This window comes from Panthera onca, chromosome A2, assembly GCF_046562875.1.
Source record: "Panthera onca isolate mPanOnc1 chromosome A2, mPanOnc1 haplotype 2, whole genome shotgun sequence".
NCBI lineage: Eukaryota > Metazoa > Chordata > Mammalia > Carnivora > Felidae > Panthera > Panthera onca.
Window position 1 is genome coordinate 150501228 of NC_138340.1, and position 17473 is coordinate 150518700.

A 17473-nucleotide genomic window follows, 5' to 3' on the forward strand; every position below is an offset into this window, starting at 1 on the left:
CTCATGATCTTCATGAGTTCGAGCCCCACATGAGGCTCTGTGCTGATGGCGCAGAGCCTGCTTGTGATTCTCTCTCTCCTTCTATTTCTGTCCCTCCCCTGATCATGCTATCTCTCTCTCAAAATAAATAAATATTAAAAAAAATTAAAGGGGCACTTGGGTGCTCATATTTTAAGGTAGGGCCTCAGAAGCTTGACTAGATGTTCTGAACCTGAGAGTGTGTCTCGTTCACTTTGGGCTTCATCATAGCATGACATGCAGGAATGACACATGTCCCAACAGCAAGGGTCACAATTCACATTGTAGTCTTAATATGGTGTCATGAATTTCAGCATCTTTGTGTTTTTCCTAGCATAGCTGGGGAAGCCTGAATTTCAGTTGGTTAAGCGTCCAACTTCACCTCAGGTCATAATCTCACAATTTGTGAGTTCAAGCCCCACATCGGGCTCTGTGCTGACAGTTAAGAGCCTGGAGCCTGCTTTGGATTCTTTGTCTCCTCTTTCTGCCCCTCCCCCATTCATACTGTCTCTCTCTCCCTCTCTCTCTCTCCCACTCTCTCTCTCTCTCTCTCAAAATTAAACGTTAAAAACATTTTTTTAATTAAAAAAATAAAAGAAAGTAACCTGTCCTGCAAGGGGATGATACTTTTAAAACACACCCTCATTTGTATCTTTAGCAAGTAAGAGATCTTGCATTCATAGAATAAGAATAGGATGCAAAAACAAGAATATTCAGAGAACAGAAAAAAATCTTTTAAAACTTATAGTATAAATAAATTAAGCAGAAGAGTTGGAAGATAAAATTGATGTAATTTCCTCCCCCCAAAAGAGCAAAACTACAAAGAGATGTAAATAAGGATAGAAAAAGTAAGAAAATTAGAGAACCAGTCCAGGAAATCCAGCATGTGAATAAAAGGAGTTTGAGGAAAAAATTCAAAGAAACTGAAGGACGAGTATTTGCATATTAAAAGGACCTATGGAGTACACAGTATAATGGATAAAAATAAACTCAGGCCATGACACATAACTAAACATTTATAACACAGGATTGTAAAGCAGTTCTTTCCATCTTCTGGGGTGGGGTAAGGGGGAAAGATTACATAAAGGTTTGGCCTTCTTAAAATCGCATTGGAAGTTATAAGACAATGGAACAATACTTTCAAATTCTGAAAGAAAAGTATTCCCAACCTACATTTCTATACCCAGCTATCAATGAAGCATGAGAGTAGGATCAAGATACTTTCACATATACGAAGTCTTACAAAATTTATCTCCGATGTATTCTTTCTCTCTCAGGAAGCTACTGGACTCTTGTGTTTCTCCAAAAAGGATACCACTGTGGGAATAAGAGACCTAGACTGAGAACTGACATGAAGGGGGTTCTCAGGATAGGGATGAAGGGTCATCTCAGGATGACATATATAATGGATACCAGGCATATAGAGCAGCCACTCCAAATTGCAGCAAGTCAGAGAGCTCTAGGAGATAGTTCATCAAGAAGATGAAGCTGATGTGAATGAAATTATTAGGAAGAAATTTAGACAATAAACAAAGAGTATATAACCGAATTAGAAATAAGTACATAGAAAATGAAGTATAGAAACAAGAAAGGTGTTAACTCCAGGGAAAACAAAAATCTGGGCAGGAAAAGCACGTTGTGATTCAGCTCCAAATAGCATTCTAGTCATTAATTATAATGTAAATATGGAATATTGATCTATGTTGGGAGCATGGGAGAATAAGAGGATGGGAAGTATGCTTGTTTGCAGTGAGAGGGAGTGGGCTGTGAAAGAAAAGGAGATCATAATCATTCATATTGGCACATCAATTAGTAATACCTAAAATGGAAGTGTGTTAATTAGAGATATGGAGCTAAATAATCAGCTTAAAGGGATGAAATGTTTGACTCTGCCTAGGGGGAAAAAATAGGAGGAAGATGTGAAATAGGAGGGGAAGCCTATTTGTCTATCTTCTTTAAACCCATCACTGCTCACTACCCTTTGACCACCCCCTACACCTCCTCCCTCCCCCACCACCCAAAATCCGTGCTGGATTGGGAGCCATTGCTCCAGCCCTCCCTTCTGTTCTGCCCCAAAGACAAACACACGTGTCCTTTTTTATTTTTAGGGCTTCAATGCTGATCATGGAGAAATGACTTGGGGAAACGAAGATGAAAGCAGGTGAAGTGGAAAAGGTTGCAGGATCTCAGAATTTGTCTCAAGGTTGGGGCATAACTCCCAGCCCCAGTCCCCCCCTCCAATACAGTAATAGGCAGCCTACTGGACTTTTGTTCTCAGGCACAGACTCAAAGGGTATGGCTCATGAAACATACCCTGGTACTTTTCTAAAAACACCTTTTAAATGGTTTTTACTTTTCCCAGTTATAAAGTAATACATGAACACTGAAGAAAAATAAATGGCAAATCAAGACAAATATAAAGAATAAATTTAAATTACCCTAATTCTATAACCCAGAAATGGTTATTAACATTCTGCTCCAGTCTATTTTTAATCTTTAACCAGATAAGCTTTATCAGCATACGTATAATATATACCTTTTATATATATATGAAAAATATAATCTTAAACATTTCTATCAGCCTTTCTTCTGTCTTTAACTAGATAAATGATTGTCAGTATACATGTAGTTTCTACTTCTCATACTTAACAAATCACGTTGGTTGCTATTGCAATAGTGAAAAACCTGAAACAACTTAAGTCTCCTTTAATAGTAAATAGTTAAATAAATTAGAATATAATTATATTTTCTAGAATATGAAATACTAAGTGATCATTTTTTAAAAAGAACTATTGCAGAAATGTGTTTGTTGGAAATGGAAAAATATTATGGTGCATTGTATATGTTTAAAAAGGGGGAGGAGGACTCTTTCTTACAATCAAATGTTTTTAATTATTAAAAAAGGGAGGGAGGGTGCAAAGTTTGTGTATAGTACAATCCTTTGCCTGGTGTGAAAAATAAATTTTTTGTACCTGGCACTAAGCTAACCTCTTTGTATGCATTATCTAATTTAATTCTCACGGCTTTGGAAAAATTAAAAAACAGTTCCTCTTCACAGAAACAAGAGGACTCTAAGAGAAAATAATGCAAATATTGTCCAGGGAAGAAAGGAGAAGGAGCATTAAGTCTCCACTAGGTAGGGCCCTAAGCACCTGGGAACCTGGAAGGGATGATCCCCCTGAGGAGTTCTGGGGTTGGGACATGTGGAATTTGAGAAGCCTGTGGGTAGGAGGGGAAGAACACGGGTGAACGGGGAGGCGGTCAACAGCTGGGGACAGATGCATCTGGAGGGTGATCTGTTGGAATCCAGCCTCACCATGTCATCATGTTAATGTTCCTTCTTGAGTCAGTCCCTGAGTGGGCAAAGGAGGATGTCACGTGGACTTTTCTTTGAAACAGACCAGAATGGGGAGCAGAGTCTCAGGAACGTAAGACGGAACTGATGAATTCGCCTTGAATTTAAGAGGGTCACTGTGTTGTAAGAAATCCTGAGCACTCTGAGGCTCAACTACTTCACTAGTGGACAAAGAACACTCTGTTCATGTTTTTCCTGAGTTCCCTCCATCAAGCAGGTACATTGTAGGAAATACCACTGGTGCCCTCCCTATGGGTAACTACTCAACTTCAACCCAGAGGAAGCACACCAGCCCCCTCCTTAGGACTCCTCTGATGTGATGAATTGTCAGGTCACTCTTCTATCCCAACAGCCACCACTGTTCCTGCTCCCGTCAGAGCCCCAATGGCACATCTGGTGACTTGGCTGTCAAGAGGGCAGGAGCAAAGTGGCTGCATACCTCTGGCGATGGCCATGGCCTTTCTGCATAACCAATGACAGGCACAGAGTAGGGCAGGGCTGGGCTCAGCCACAGGAAGTCACTGGATGCAAAGGATCAAGGCCAGAGCTGACTCAGGAAAAACTGTATGCGAGTAAGCATAAGACAAGCGGATGGACTTTGCCAGAAGTACGTGTTCCACACTTGAGCTATTCCCAGGAAAATGGAGAGACATGTTACCTGGAACCACTCCAGAAAAAGAAATTACCAGTACAAACTATGAATAATTCCAGAGATGGCATTAAGGCCTAGAATCACACGTAGTCAATATCTGATTTCTTCTAGTGATTTCCTTTCAAAATTAATGTCTTATTTTGAAATGAATGATAGAAGTATGCCCTTCCGTGAATTGCAGAAGTGAACACCTAAGTGAGGAAGGCTCTTAGGGGATGCACCCAAGACCCTTAAAGCCGTACCAGGGAGACAGCTGTCCGTGTCGCCAAGGATTACAGCCGCCTGCCCCACACTGGGCACAGTGCTTGGGAACTCCTATATCAAGAGCAGCAGTTATTGTCTCTTATCATTCCCTTTTGATTATTTAATGTGGTTTTAATCATGATGACCTTGTTGCAACATCAGAATTTTTGGTTACCAGCAAATAACCAGTAGCCAGATCTACTTGGCCTTTGAGTCATCAACTCTCAGTTAGGTTTCACAATCTATAATGTCTTAGGGAGTTGCTCATCAGCACCTGAGACAGAAGCTTATTTCCTAGAACCAAACTCACGTTTATTCCTGACCCCACCCTAATGGCATTAACATTATTTCATTTCCTAATTTTATTTACCTCTTTCTCTGCATGTTTAATTAAGGTGTAATTTCAAGTTCTTTGGGCCCTAACTGCTGATTAGTTTGTGTTTCTTACGGAGCCTACCAGAAGGCTAGGTCCAGAGGCACTTTTACTACTGATTATCCCATTGAAACCCGGGGCTTCATCATCTTCTCTGTCAACATCCTATCTGTCCACAACAGAGACAGAAGGGACTTTCAGACATCGTATAGTTGAATTCCTTCGTTTTGTCGACGAGAAACTGAGCCTTAAAGAGGGCAGATGATTTGTCTAAGTTCCCATGGTACAGAAGCCAAGATGGGAGTTCTGTCCTCCAGTTTCCAAACTCAGTACTCTTCCATAATTATAATTAATGCCATCTCAGATTTATGGGGGGGGACTCCCCCACCCAGAAGCGCTTTGTGTTTGTAACTCTCCATGGGGCGGGGTGTCCTGGGACCCAGGCAGGTTACCGCAAGCCGTCCCTAATCCCACCGCACCATCTCACATTCCCAGAGCCGATCCTGGAAAATAGGGGGTCTGATAGATAGACCAGAGCAAACCCTGCACCTCTCTGAGTCCTTGGTCGGGGATTTGGAAGAAGTCTTAGCTCACCGAGATGGTGACAGAAGAAGAGAGAGCAGGGAAATAACCCTCCAAAGCCGTGGGCACTGGTCTCCACTCCTCAATAGAGGTTGCAAGAACTTAAGCCTTGGCGTCTCGCCTGGAAATGACTTGCAAAGGAAGCACTTTGGAAAGTGTCTTTGATTTGATTCAGGCAAAAGGGACATGCCAGCAGTGAATATACTCCTCTGAATGTTGTCTGCAGTCAGTCTATCCTGGAAACAACCGGCCAGCCCCATATCCGTCTATACCTGTGTGGTTTGATTCAGATAATTGACACTGAACAGATGGATATTAATTTTTCCTGTCATGTCACCTTCTATCAATATAGGTCAGCAGAAGCACATTGTAGGAAATGTTTTCCATTTCCCTTCGCAACTCCAGGGCGGGACACAGGCCTGGCACAGATTAGGTCAAAAGGAGATTTAGGGTAAAGGGACCCTCACTTGCCGGGCTCCTTCTCAAGTCCCGGGGGTCCTGCAACGTGTGCACTAGCCATAGGCCTTTGTCAACTTTGTAAAAGTAAATGGTTTCAGCCACATTTGGCCAGCTACTGCCTCTTTGCACTGCCTCCTCACGGACTCTAAATCTTGCATCAGATGGCATTTGAAAGGTCATAAGCACTCTTAGGATTTGGCCAGGGGAAGCTGAGTCAGGATCAATTTAGTTTGAATGTGGCAGGATAGATTTATGTGGGTTGAGACCACTAAACCACCCATGTTTGTTTGTTTGTTTATTTTTAATTTTTTTTTAATGTTTCTCTTCATTTTTGAGAGACAGAGAGAGACAGAGCATGAGTGGGGGAGGGGCAGAGAGAGAGGGGGACACAGAATCCGAAGCAGACTCCAGGCTCCGAGCTGTCAGCACGGAGCCAGACGCGGGGCTCAAACCCACAGACCGCGAGATCGTGACCTGAGCCGAAGTCGGACGCTCAACCGACTGAGCCGCCCAGGCATCCCCACCCATGTATATTTAATTTCCTGCTAGCCACCTCAGGGTCATGATTGGGTCTCGCAATACTCCTACCTCCCCTTGTGCCAGCTCACTCTACTTCGTGAAGTTGCACGAACCCGAGGTCACGTTATGTTATGAATGTGTCCTATGGCACCTGACGTATGTGGACGTTGGAGGAGAAACAAAGGTTGAAACGTAGGGTGCCAGAAGCAAGTCTGTGGAAAATCTAAAAACCATCAGATACGCAAAATCGCCAGAGAAGACGTGAGTCTCATTGATATGCAGGCAAGATGGAAGTTTTCTCCTATCAAGAATATAGTTGATAATGTACCATTTACACTTTTAAACGCAGCATGCATTTTAGACATTTCTGATGGAAATCACGGACAAGAGAATGTCTGTGTTTGTAGGGCACAAATCTATAGTGGTATTACAGTTTTGTGTGAAAGGATGACCACGCATCTTAACTAGCAGTAGTAACAAACAAATTTGGACCGACCCACGGAAGCAGAATGACTGAATTATCTTTCCTTCTCTTCAGAAAATGTCGATCAAAGAGTACACCACTTTCAATTCAACAAGAAAGGAGTAGGGGCTCCTGGGTGGCTCAGCCGGTTAAGTATCTGACTCCTGTTATTCAGCTCAGGTCTTGTTCTCGCGGTTTGTGAGTTCGAGCCCCACGTCAGGCTCTGCGCTGACAGGGTGGAGCCTGCTTGGGTTTCTCTCTTTCTCCCTCTCTCTCCACCCCTTCCCTGTTCGTGCTCTCTTTCTCTCGCAAAATAAATAAATAAATAACTTTAAAATAAAAAAAAAGATTGGAAAATTTTGGAATTTGTGACATTTGTGGTGTTAATCTGCTTTTTAAATGTCGTAATTTGGTGCGCCTGGGTGGCTCAGTCGGCTAAGCGTCCTACTTCAGCTCAGGTCATGATCTCACGTTCTGTGAGTTCGAGCCTCCCCGTCGGGCTCTGTGCTGACCGCTCAGAGCCTGGAGCCTGTTTCAGATACTGTGTCTCCCTCTCTCTCTGACCCTCCCCCGTTCATGTTCTGTCTCTGTATCAAAAATAAATAAACGTTAAAAAAAATTAAAAAAAAATGTCGTAATTTATCATGATATTTTTTCAATGTAATAATATTGTCTCTATGCAGGATTTTATACTCATACTTTTGTGTCCTTCTTAAAGGGGACACCGAAAACTGGACATCCTTCAGGCTGAACAAAACTTGGATATGTCCTTGGACTAGATGTTAAATAAATGATAAAGGAAGAAGGCCCACGACTAACAGATCTGGGGTGAGCAGGAGAGGTCTGGAGGACCCTCAGAGAGGGATGTCCTGATCCCTCCTGATAATAGAAGGGAGCCACGGTGCAGAGTTCTTTCTGGGAGACAAGCTGGGGCGGGGGTGGTGGTGGAGAATATGAAGAGAGGATGTGTCGAAATGAGGAGGAAAAAGTTCTGAAGACACATTTTCCAGGCCTTGCAATTTTGTCCAGGCCAACTCCAGAGCAACAGAACCCCATTTTACTCAGGCTAATTTTTGCAACCTACATATGAACATAAAGGACTTGATGGTGTTTTTATTTATTTATTTATTTATTTATTTATTTATTTATTTATTAATTAAAGGTGATTCCACTGGTTATAACGATTTTGCTCATCTCAGTCTTACTGTCAGGGAGAAAGGGCCATACTGTCATCGGCCTTGTTTTCCGGGTACCAAACCACATACACAGTTCAGCGAATCCCTGCTGTCTCGTCTGTTCAGAACAGAACTCTCCTTCCCTGACTCTTTAGGAAGTTTTCCCGAACGAGAGCTGCCATATGTGTTGCCCGGATGGGTGAGAGCTGGGCATCTGGCTTAAGTCGCACCCATCAGAGCTCTTCCCTGGAATTTTAAAATGCGAGGCCAGCCAGAGCAGTCCTCAGCTGCTCTGGGAGACAAGCGTGAGGACTGCCAGCAGCCTGCCTCCGGTCCTGTGCGGGAAGCGTGACCGCGACAATGAAGCACAGGCACTGACAGTGTGAGGAAGAGACAGCCCTGCATCCAGACGAGGAAAGGAGAGCCCCCTGTACTTAGCCTGCTGTCCCAGGGGGCTCCACTCTCCCTCCTCTGGGAGGCATCTGCGGGGCCAAGGGATTCTGTCCACCTCATGTCTGTGTGCCTCTCCCCTTTGAGACTCAAGAATTCCTCTGCCCAAATGGCCCTGAGCCTCTTCCAGAACCTGCTTGGACCTCTTCCCCAGGTCTGCCCTGCTGAAGGCAGACCATGATGCAGGTGTACATACCCCTAGGCCTATGAAGGATGGCCAAGCGTCAGCTATTTGGAGAATCTGGTGTATGTGTGTATGTGCATGAGCATATGTGTGTTGGGGGTGGGTATGCAGCCCACATTCATGAGTGTAAGGACATTTACGATCTGGAGCAAAACTTGACATAAGAAGACAAGGGGGAAGGCCACAGGCTGGGGGTTGGCCCTCCCCATGTGGCTAGGTCCCAAAGCAGAACTTAGAGCAGTGAAAAAATTTTAAATTCAAACCTGGCCTTCCAGGTAGAATGACCAGAACATATCTTATTTAAGAGTTTGTAAGTTTGGTTTTAGACATGCAGCATGTGGGGCTCCATTTGTATCCTTGCCCTGCATCTCGCAAATACCAGGGGCAGGCCTTTGTAGAGACAAGAGGAGAAGAAAAAGTCCCAGTGGCACTTGAGCCCCTGGTTCAATGTGCTCCTGATGCATGGCGTAACCTTGCCTTTCTCTTCCCTTGACCTTATACACCGATAAAGAACAATTTTTTGCCTAAGCCAATCTGGACTTATGGGACTTTCATCAAGAATCCTAGCTAACATGGAAAGTAAGTTTTGGAGCCAGGACCTGAACCCAGGCTCTGATTCCCAGTCCCATGTTCTCTCCATCACGTCTACCTAAACACCTCTGCAGCTGTAAGCCAAGCAAATCTTGCTGATACCCCAGCAGGTAAAAGTCAGAATCCCGGGAAAAGAGTTTTACCTACCTGACTCCAAAAAACACTTGCAGGAGAGTGCAGAAGCCAGAGACGAAGAAAATTGTGCTGATGAGGTAGCTCTGAGTCAGGGGGTCATGCTGCAGACACAGGTCCTTGGCCAGGATGAGTGGCACTGACACGAGCCCCCCCAGGGCCGTGAGGAAGTGCTGTGGGCAGAGCAGAAAGAGTGGACAGTTAAGCAGATGCCAGGTTACCTGATCCCACCGTCATTCCCATTCTTCCGCCAGAGGAAAGAGCACTACTCAAGCTGGACCATGAGTGACAGGCAGAGATCCAGATAAGCAGTAGGAAGTAGGAAGACCAGACAGCAACTAACAGGGACCTAACCAGAGGGTCTGGGGTTCAAGGGCAGAACCCTGGCACTGGGAACCAATATCCTACATGAGAAACCAAGGCAGGGACACAAAATAGCAGGACATAACAGGAGCCAAGGAAGGGGCCTTAAGAATAAGAAGAAGGCAAGAGGCTCATAATTAAAACAAGGTACAAGGTGAGGGCAAGACTAATGAGCAGGAAGCCCTGAACACATTCTCTAGATAGATCATATATTAAGTCACAAAAAGTCTTAGCAAATTTCATGAATGAAATCATACCATGGGTCTGAATGGCATGAAACAGGAGGAAAACTGGAAAATTCACATATTTGTGGAAATTAAGCAATACCCTTCTGAACAACCAACGGGAATAAGAAGAAATCAAAAGAAATCAAAAAATGTCTTGAGACAAACAAAAATGGAAACGCAACATATCAAAACTTATGCAACGTGGCAAAAGCAGTTTGAAGAGGGAAGCTTATAGCGATAAACACCTAGAAGAAAAATCTCGAATGACTTTACACCTCAAGGAACTAGAACAAGAAGAATAAACTAAGCAGAAAATTAGCAGGAGGGAGGTAGAATTAATGCTATTAAAATTTCCATCCTATCCAAAGCCGCGTATCGATTCAATGAAATTTGTATCAAAATTTTAATGACATTCCTCACAGAAATAGAAAAAACAATGTCACAATTTGTGTGGAACAACAAAAGACTTCAAACGGCCAAAGTAATCCTTAAAAAGAAGAACAAGGCTGGAGCCATCCTAATTCCTCATTTCAAACTTTTTTTTTTCTTTTTAGTTTCTTTATTTTGAGAGAGAGAGAGAAAGCAGGGGAGAGGAAGAGAGAGAATCCCAAGCAGGCTCTATGCTCAGTGTGGAGCTAGACACGGGGCTCGAACTTACAAACTGTGAGATCATGCCCTGAGCTGATATTAAGAGTCAGACGCTCAACTGACTGAGCCACTCAGGCAACCCCCTCGTTTCAAATTTTTATTACAAAGCTATAGTAATCAAACAGTATGGTACTTGAGAACTGGTTGATATTTTGATATTTTCCTTAGTTTAAAAAGTGAGACAAAAATGAAATAACAAAAACATACCAGATTTTCATTTTTCAACGACATAAATAAGCAGTCTCTTTGCTAAATTTTATGGCAGTTTTTGAAAACTGGAGGAACGTTATTTAAAAAAAAAAAAAAACTCACAGGGGCGCCTGGGTGGCTCAGTCGGTTAAGCGTCCGACTTCGGTTCAGGTCATGATCTCGCGGTTCGTGAGTTCGAGCCCCACGTCGGGCTCTGTGCTGACCGCTCAGGGCCTGGAGCCTGTTTCAGATTCTGTGTCTCCCTCTCTCTCTCTGACCCTCCCCCGTTCATGCTCTGTCTCTCTCTGTCTCAAAAATAAATAAAAGTTAAAAAAAAAATTTTTTTTAATAAAAAATAAAAAAAAACACAAAAAAATCAGTATGGTACTGTCATAATTTTTTTCTTAATGTTTATTTATTTTTGAGACAGAGACAGAGCATGAACAGGAGAGGGGCAGAGAGAGAGGGAGGCACAGAAGCTGAAGCAGGCTCCAGGCTCCGAGCTGTCAGAACAGAGCCTGACACAGGGCTTGAACTCACAGACTGTGAGCCGAAGTCGGATGCTTAACTGACTGAGCCAGCCAGGCGCCCCAGTATGGTACTGTTATAAAAGTAGGCAAATAAACCAGTAGAACAGAACTGAGAGCCCAGAAATAACCCCATGCATATATGGTCAACTAATATTTGACAAGCAAGCCAAAAAGGCTCAAGGGGAAAGGACAGTCTCTTCAATAAATGATATTGCGAAATCTGGATAACCACATACAGAAGAATGAAAATGGACTGCTGTCTTGCACCATTCACAAAAAGTAACTCAAAAATGGATTAAGGACTTAAACATAAGGCCTGAAACTGTAAAACTCCTGGAAGAAAACACAATGGAAAAGCTCCTTAACATTGGTCTGGACAAAGATTATTAGCTATGACACCAAAAGCTCAAACAACAGAAGCAAAAATAAACAAGTGGGACTACATCAAACTAAAAAGCTTCTGCGCAACAAAAGGAACCATCAGCAAAATAAAAAGGCACCTGAAGAATAGGAGAAAATACTTGCAGTTTGCAAACCATCTATCTGATAAGGGGGTTAACATCCAAAAAATGTTAACTCATCCAAAAAAGGAACTCATAGAGCTCAATAGCAAAAACCAAACCATCTGATTTAAAGACGGGCAGGAGACTTGGACCTTGGGAAGATGGCTTAGTAGGAGGAGCTCACCCCCTCCCACGCTTACAAGTAGGTATCATCCACATCCAAGTCAATAAACCGGACAGCGATCCAAAGACTGGCAGAACAAACTCCACGACTAAATATGGAGAAGCTGCATCTGAAAGTTTAGGAAGGTCAGAAAGGTGGAGGGAGGCTGCCCACGGGAGGGAGAGAGCTGCGCACACATACAGGGCAGAGAAATGGGCCCTCGCACCAGGGAGCTCACACAGGGAAGCCTAATCCCTATAACGTTTGGCTTTAAAAGCCAGAGGGACTGAATTCGGTGAGTTTGTAAAACCAGGGGGACTTGGAGCCTGGAGCTTTAAAAGTCAGCTGACTCAGCACCGGGCCAGCTGGAAAGGCAGGTGATAGTCGGGTCACTGCCCTTAAAGGGCCAGCAGCCTGCATGGAGAGGCAAGGTAAAAATGGCAGTTTACACAACCTCTGAGGCAAACAGGAGACAGATCTGCTCAAAGTGATTTTGGAGTGTGCCGGGGGACTTTGAAAAGGAGAGAGCTGGCAGGTGCCATTTTCCTCCCCCTCCCCTCCCCCCAGCATGAACACAGAGCCACCTGCCGGAGGTGGGCTGCACAGACACTTGTAGCCTCAGCTCGGGGCCCAGGACAAATTTTGTTAAAGCCCCGCCCAGTGGTGTTTGCCCCGCCCAGTCACAGGCCACCCCAAACCACCCCCACCCCTGCCGCGGCCCCATTCCCACATGCATGGAACTCAGCCTCACACCCCTTGCCGCCCTGACATGCAGCCCCCAGCTAACAACCACCTCAGTGCTTTGGGGGATTTGGCAAAGGACTAGTGGCCCAATGCAAATTTTCCTAACACCACTGCCCCGTTCCCCAATTCCCTGGCAGGTATGCCCCCTCGGAGCCGGCCTGCCTGGGTCCCACTAACACCACATAGAGGAACTGCTGCCCACAACAGGCAGAGAGCCCGTGCAGACGACTGTACTGAAAGGAAAGATGATCCAGATACAACAGCAGGGTGTAAGCAACACATACAGGCTACTTTCCTGAAGTGCCAGGTTCTGGTGAACAGGGACACTGCACTGCAGGGCACTCCAGGACCTCCTCTTCGTAAAGTCACTACTTTGAAGAGCACAAGTCATAGCTGACTTTCTTGACACAGAGAAACAGACACGGAGAGGGCAGAAAAATGGGGAGACAGAGAAATTTATCCCAAATGAAAGAACGGGACAGGGCCATGGCCAGAGATCTAAAGAAATGGAAATATAAGCAAATATAAATAACCTGCCTGATAGAGAATTTAAAGCAATGATCACAAAGACACTCACCAGACTTAACAAAAAAAAAAAAAAAAAAAGAGTGGAAGACAGGAATGAGACCCTTAACACAGAGATAAGGAATAACACAGCAGAGATAAAGGGCTCGATAAACCAAATGAAAAACACACTTGATGGAATGAATAACAGGATGGCAGAAGCAGAGTAACAAGTTAGTAACCTAGAAGAAAGTAATGGAGGGGCGCCTGGGTGGCTCAGTCGGTTAAGCGGCCGACTTCAGCTCAGGTCATGATCTCGCGGTCAGTGAGTTCAAGTCCCGCATCAGGCTCTGTTCTGACGACTCAGAGCCTGGAGCCTGTTTCAGATTCTGTGTCTCCCTGTCTCTGACCCTCCCCCATTCATGCTCTGTCTCTCTCTGTCTCAAAAATAAATAAACGTTAAAAAAAATTTTTTTTCTTTAAAAAAAAGAAAGTAATGGAAAGTAATCAAGCTGAACAAAAGAGAGAAAAAAAAATTACACAAAATGAGAATACACTTAGGGAACTCAGTGACTCCATCAAACATAATAACATTTGTATTACAGGAGTCCCAGAAGAAGAAGAGAGAGAAAAGGGGGCAGAAAATTTATTTGAAGAAATAAGAGCTGAAAACTTTCCTAATCTGAGGAAGGAAACAGATATCCAGATCCAGGAGGCACAGAGAACTCCCAACAAAATCAACAAAAGCAGACCCACACCAAGACATATTGTAATTAAACTTGCAAAATATAGTGATAAAGGAAATATCTTAAAAGCAGCAAGACGAAGCAGCAAAAGAAGTCATTAACTTACAAGGGAAAACCCATAAGGCTAGCAGGAGATTTTTCAACCGAAATTTTGCAAACCAGAAGGAAGTGGCATGATATATTTAAAGTGCTGAATGGGAAAAATCTGAAGCCCAGAATACTCTGTCCAGCAAGGCTATCATTCAGAATAGAAGGAGAGATAAAAAGTTTCCCAGACAAATAAAAACTAAAGGAGTTTGTAAATCACTAAACCAGCCCTGCAAGAAATATTAAAGGAGACTCTCTGAGTGGAAAGGAGAGATCAAAAGTGACAGTATAAAGGTAGGAAACACAAAAGCAGTAAAAATGAATATTTCTGTAAAAAATCAGTTAAGGAACTCCCACCCACAAAAATATAAAGTATAATAACATACACTTAAAATGTGGGAGAGGAGAGGAGAAAAGAATGGGTTCAAACTTAACTATCAATTTAATAGAGACTGCTATATGCAGAAGTTATATACAAACCTAATGGCAACCATATATCAAAAGCCATTAATAAACATGAAAAGAATAAAGAGAAATAAGTCCAAATATACCACTAAAGAAAATCAGCAAAAGATGACAGAGAGAAAGACAAGAAAGGATCAGAGAAAACTTTCAGAAACAACCACAAAACAAGTGATAAAATGTCAATAAACATATATGTATCAATAATTACTTTGAAGCTTCTGCACAGCGAAGGAAACAATCAGCAAAACTAAAAGGCAACTGACAGAATGGGAGAAGATATTTGCAAAGGACATATCAGATAAAGCATTAATATCCAAAATCTGTAAAGAACTTACGAAATTCAACACCTAAAAAATAAATAATACAGTGAAGAAATGGGCAAAAGACATGAATAGACACTTCTCCAAAGAAGACATCCAGATGGCCAACTGACACTTGAAAAAATGCTCCACATCACTCATCATCAGGGAAACACAAATCAAAACCACAATGAGATACCACCTCACACCAGTCAGAATGGCTAACGTGAACAACTCAGGCAACAACCGATGTTGGCGAGGATGCAGAGAAAGAGGATTTCTTTGGCACAGCTGGTGGGAATGCAAACTGGTGCAGCCACTCTGGAAAACAGTATGGAGGTTCTTCAAAAAATTAAAAATAGAACTACCCTATGACCCAGCAATTGCATTACTAGGTATTTATCCTAGGGATACATGCCACTGTTTCGAAGGGGCACATACACCCCAATGTTTATAGCAGCACTATCGACAATAGTGAAAATGTGAAAAGAGCCCAAATGTCCATCGACAGATGAATGGATAAAGAAGATGTGGTATATATAGACAATGGAGTATTACTTGGCAATCAAAAAGAATGCAAGCTTGTTATTTGCAACCATGTGGATGGAACTAGAGGGTATTATGCTAAGCCAAATTAGTCAGGCAGAGAAAGACAAATAGCATGTGACTTCACTCATATGTGGAATTGAAGATACAAAACAGATGAACATAAGGGAAGGGAAGCAAAAATAATACAAAAACAGGGAAGGGGATAAAACATAAGAGACTCTTAAATATAGAGAACAAACAGGGTTGCTGGAGGGGTTGTCGGTGGGGGATGGGCTAAATGGGTACGGGGCATTAAGGAGGACACTTGTTGGGATGAACACTGGGTGTTATACACAGGGGATGAATCACTGGAATCTACTCCTGAAATCATTATTGCACTATACGCTAACTAACTTGGATTTAAATTAAAAAATCAAAAAATATAAACAAACAAACAAACATTATAAAATTTAAAAAAAATTACTTTGAATGCAAATGGACTAAATAGTTCAATCAAAAGGCCTAGGGCAACAGAATGAATTAAAAAAACAAGACCCATCTATATGTTGCCTGTAAGAGACTCATTTTAGACCTAAAGACACTTGCAGATTGAAAGTGAGGGGATGGAGAAATAGCTATCATGCAAATGGATGTCAAAAGAAACTCAGAGTATCAATACTTATTTCAGACAAAATCGACTTTAAAACAAAGACTGTAGCAAGACACAAAGAAGGACACTATGTAATAATAAAGGGGACAATCCAACAAGGAGTTGCAACAATTGTAAATATTTATGCACCCAACATAGAAACTCCCAAATAAATAAAAACAGCTAATAGCAAATATAAAGGAACTAATCAATAATTATACAATAATAGTAAGGGACTTTTACACCCCACTTATATCAATAAACAGATCATCTAAACCGAAAATCCACAAGGAAACAATGGCTTTCAATGACACACTGGAACAGATGGATTTAACAGATATATTCAGAACATTCCATCCTAAAACAGCAGAATATACATTTTTTCAAGTGCACACAGAACATTTTCCAGAATAGATCAGATATCAGCCCACACAGCAAGCCTCAAATTCAAAAAGATCCAAGTCTTACTATTCATGTTTTCTGATCACAATGCTATGAAACTAGAAGTCAACCACAAGAAAAAATCTGGAAAGATCACAAATACATGGAAGTTAAATAACATGCTACTAAACAGTGAATGGGACAACCAGGAAATAAAAGAAACAAATGAAAATGAAAACAACAATCCAAAACCTTTGGGATTCAGCAAAAACGGTTCTAAGAGGGAAGTATATAGCAATACAAGCCTACCTTAAGTAGCAAGAAAATCTCAAATGGATAACCTAAACTAACCCCTAAAGGAGCTAGAAAAAGAACAACAAACAAAACCTAAAACCAGCAGAAAAAAGGTAATAATAAAGATTAGAGCAGAAATAAATGATAAACTAAAAAACAAAAACAAAAACAAAAAACAATAGAAAAGATCAATGAAACCAGCAGCTGGTTCTTTGAAAAAAAAAATCAATAAAATTGGTAAACCTCAGTCCAGGTTGATCAAAAAGAAAAGAGAAAGGTCTCAAATAAATAAAATCACAGATGAGAGAGGAGAAATAACAGCCAACATTACAAAAATACAAATAATTGTAACAGAATATTATGAAAAACTATGTGCCAACAAATTAGACAACCTGGAAGAAATGGATAGATTCCTAGAAACATATAAAATACCAAAACTGAAACTGGGAAGAAATAGAAAATTTGAACAGGATGATAACCAGAAAAGAGATTGAATTAGTGACCAAAAAACTTCCAACAAACAAGTCTAGGGCCAGATGGCTTCACAGGTAAATGCCATCAAACATTTAAAGAGGAGTTAATACCTGTTATTCTTTAACTATTCCAAAATTAGAAAAGGAAGGAAAACGTCCAAATTCATTCTATGAGGCCAGCATTATCCTGACACCAAAACCTGATAAAGACACCACTAAAAAAGAGAACTGCAGGCCAATATGAACATAGATGCAAAAATCTTCAATAAAATACTAGGAAACCAAATTCAACAATACATTTAAAAAATCATTCAGCACGCTCAAAGTGGGATTTATTCCTGGGTTGCAATGGTGGTTCAATACTCTCAAATCAATCAATGCAATATATCGCATCAGTAAAATAAAGGATAAGAACTATATGATCATTTCAGTAAATGCAGAAAAAGCATTTGACAAAGTACAACATCCATTCATGATAAAAACC

General features: G+C 42.0%; 1 protein-coding gene across 7 annotated transcripts in view; it reads right to left on the bottom strand.

The window, feature by feature from the left end:
• Positions 1–17473, bottom strand: part of LOC132679560 (solute carrier family 23 member 1-like) — a 67559-nt gene that overhangs the window by 34449 nt on the left and 15637 nt on the right. For all 7 annotated transcript variants that reach the window (XM_078439008.2, XM_060633212.3, XM_060633210.3 and 4 more), the window contains one exon: positions 9212–9369. In XM_078439008.2, the coding sequence (XP_078295134.2) occupies positions 9212–9369 (158 nt within the window). The remainder of the gene's footprint in view (positions 1–9211; positions 9370–17473) is intronic.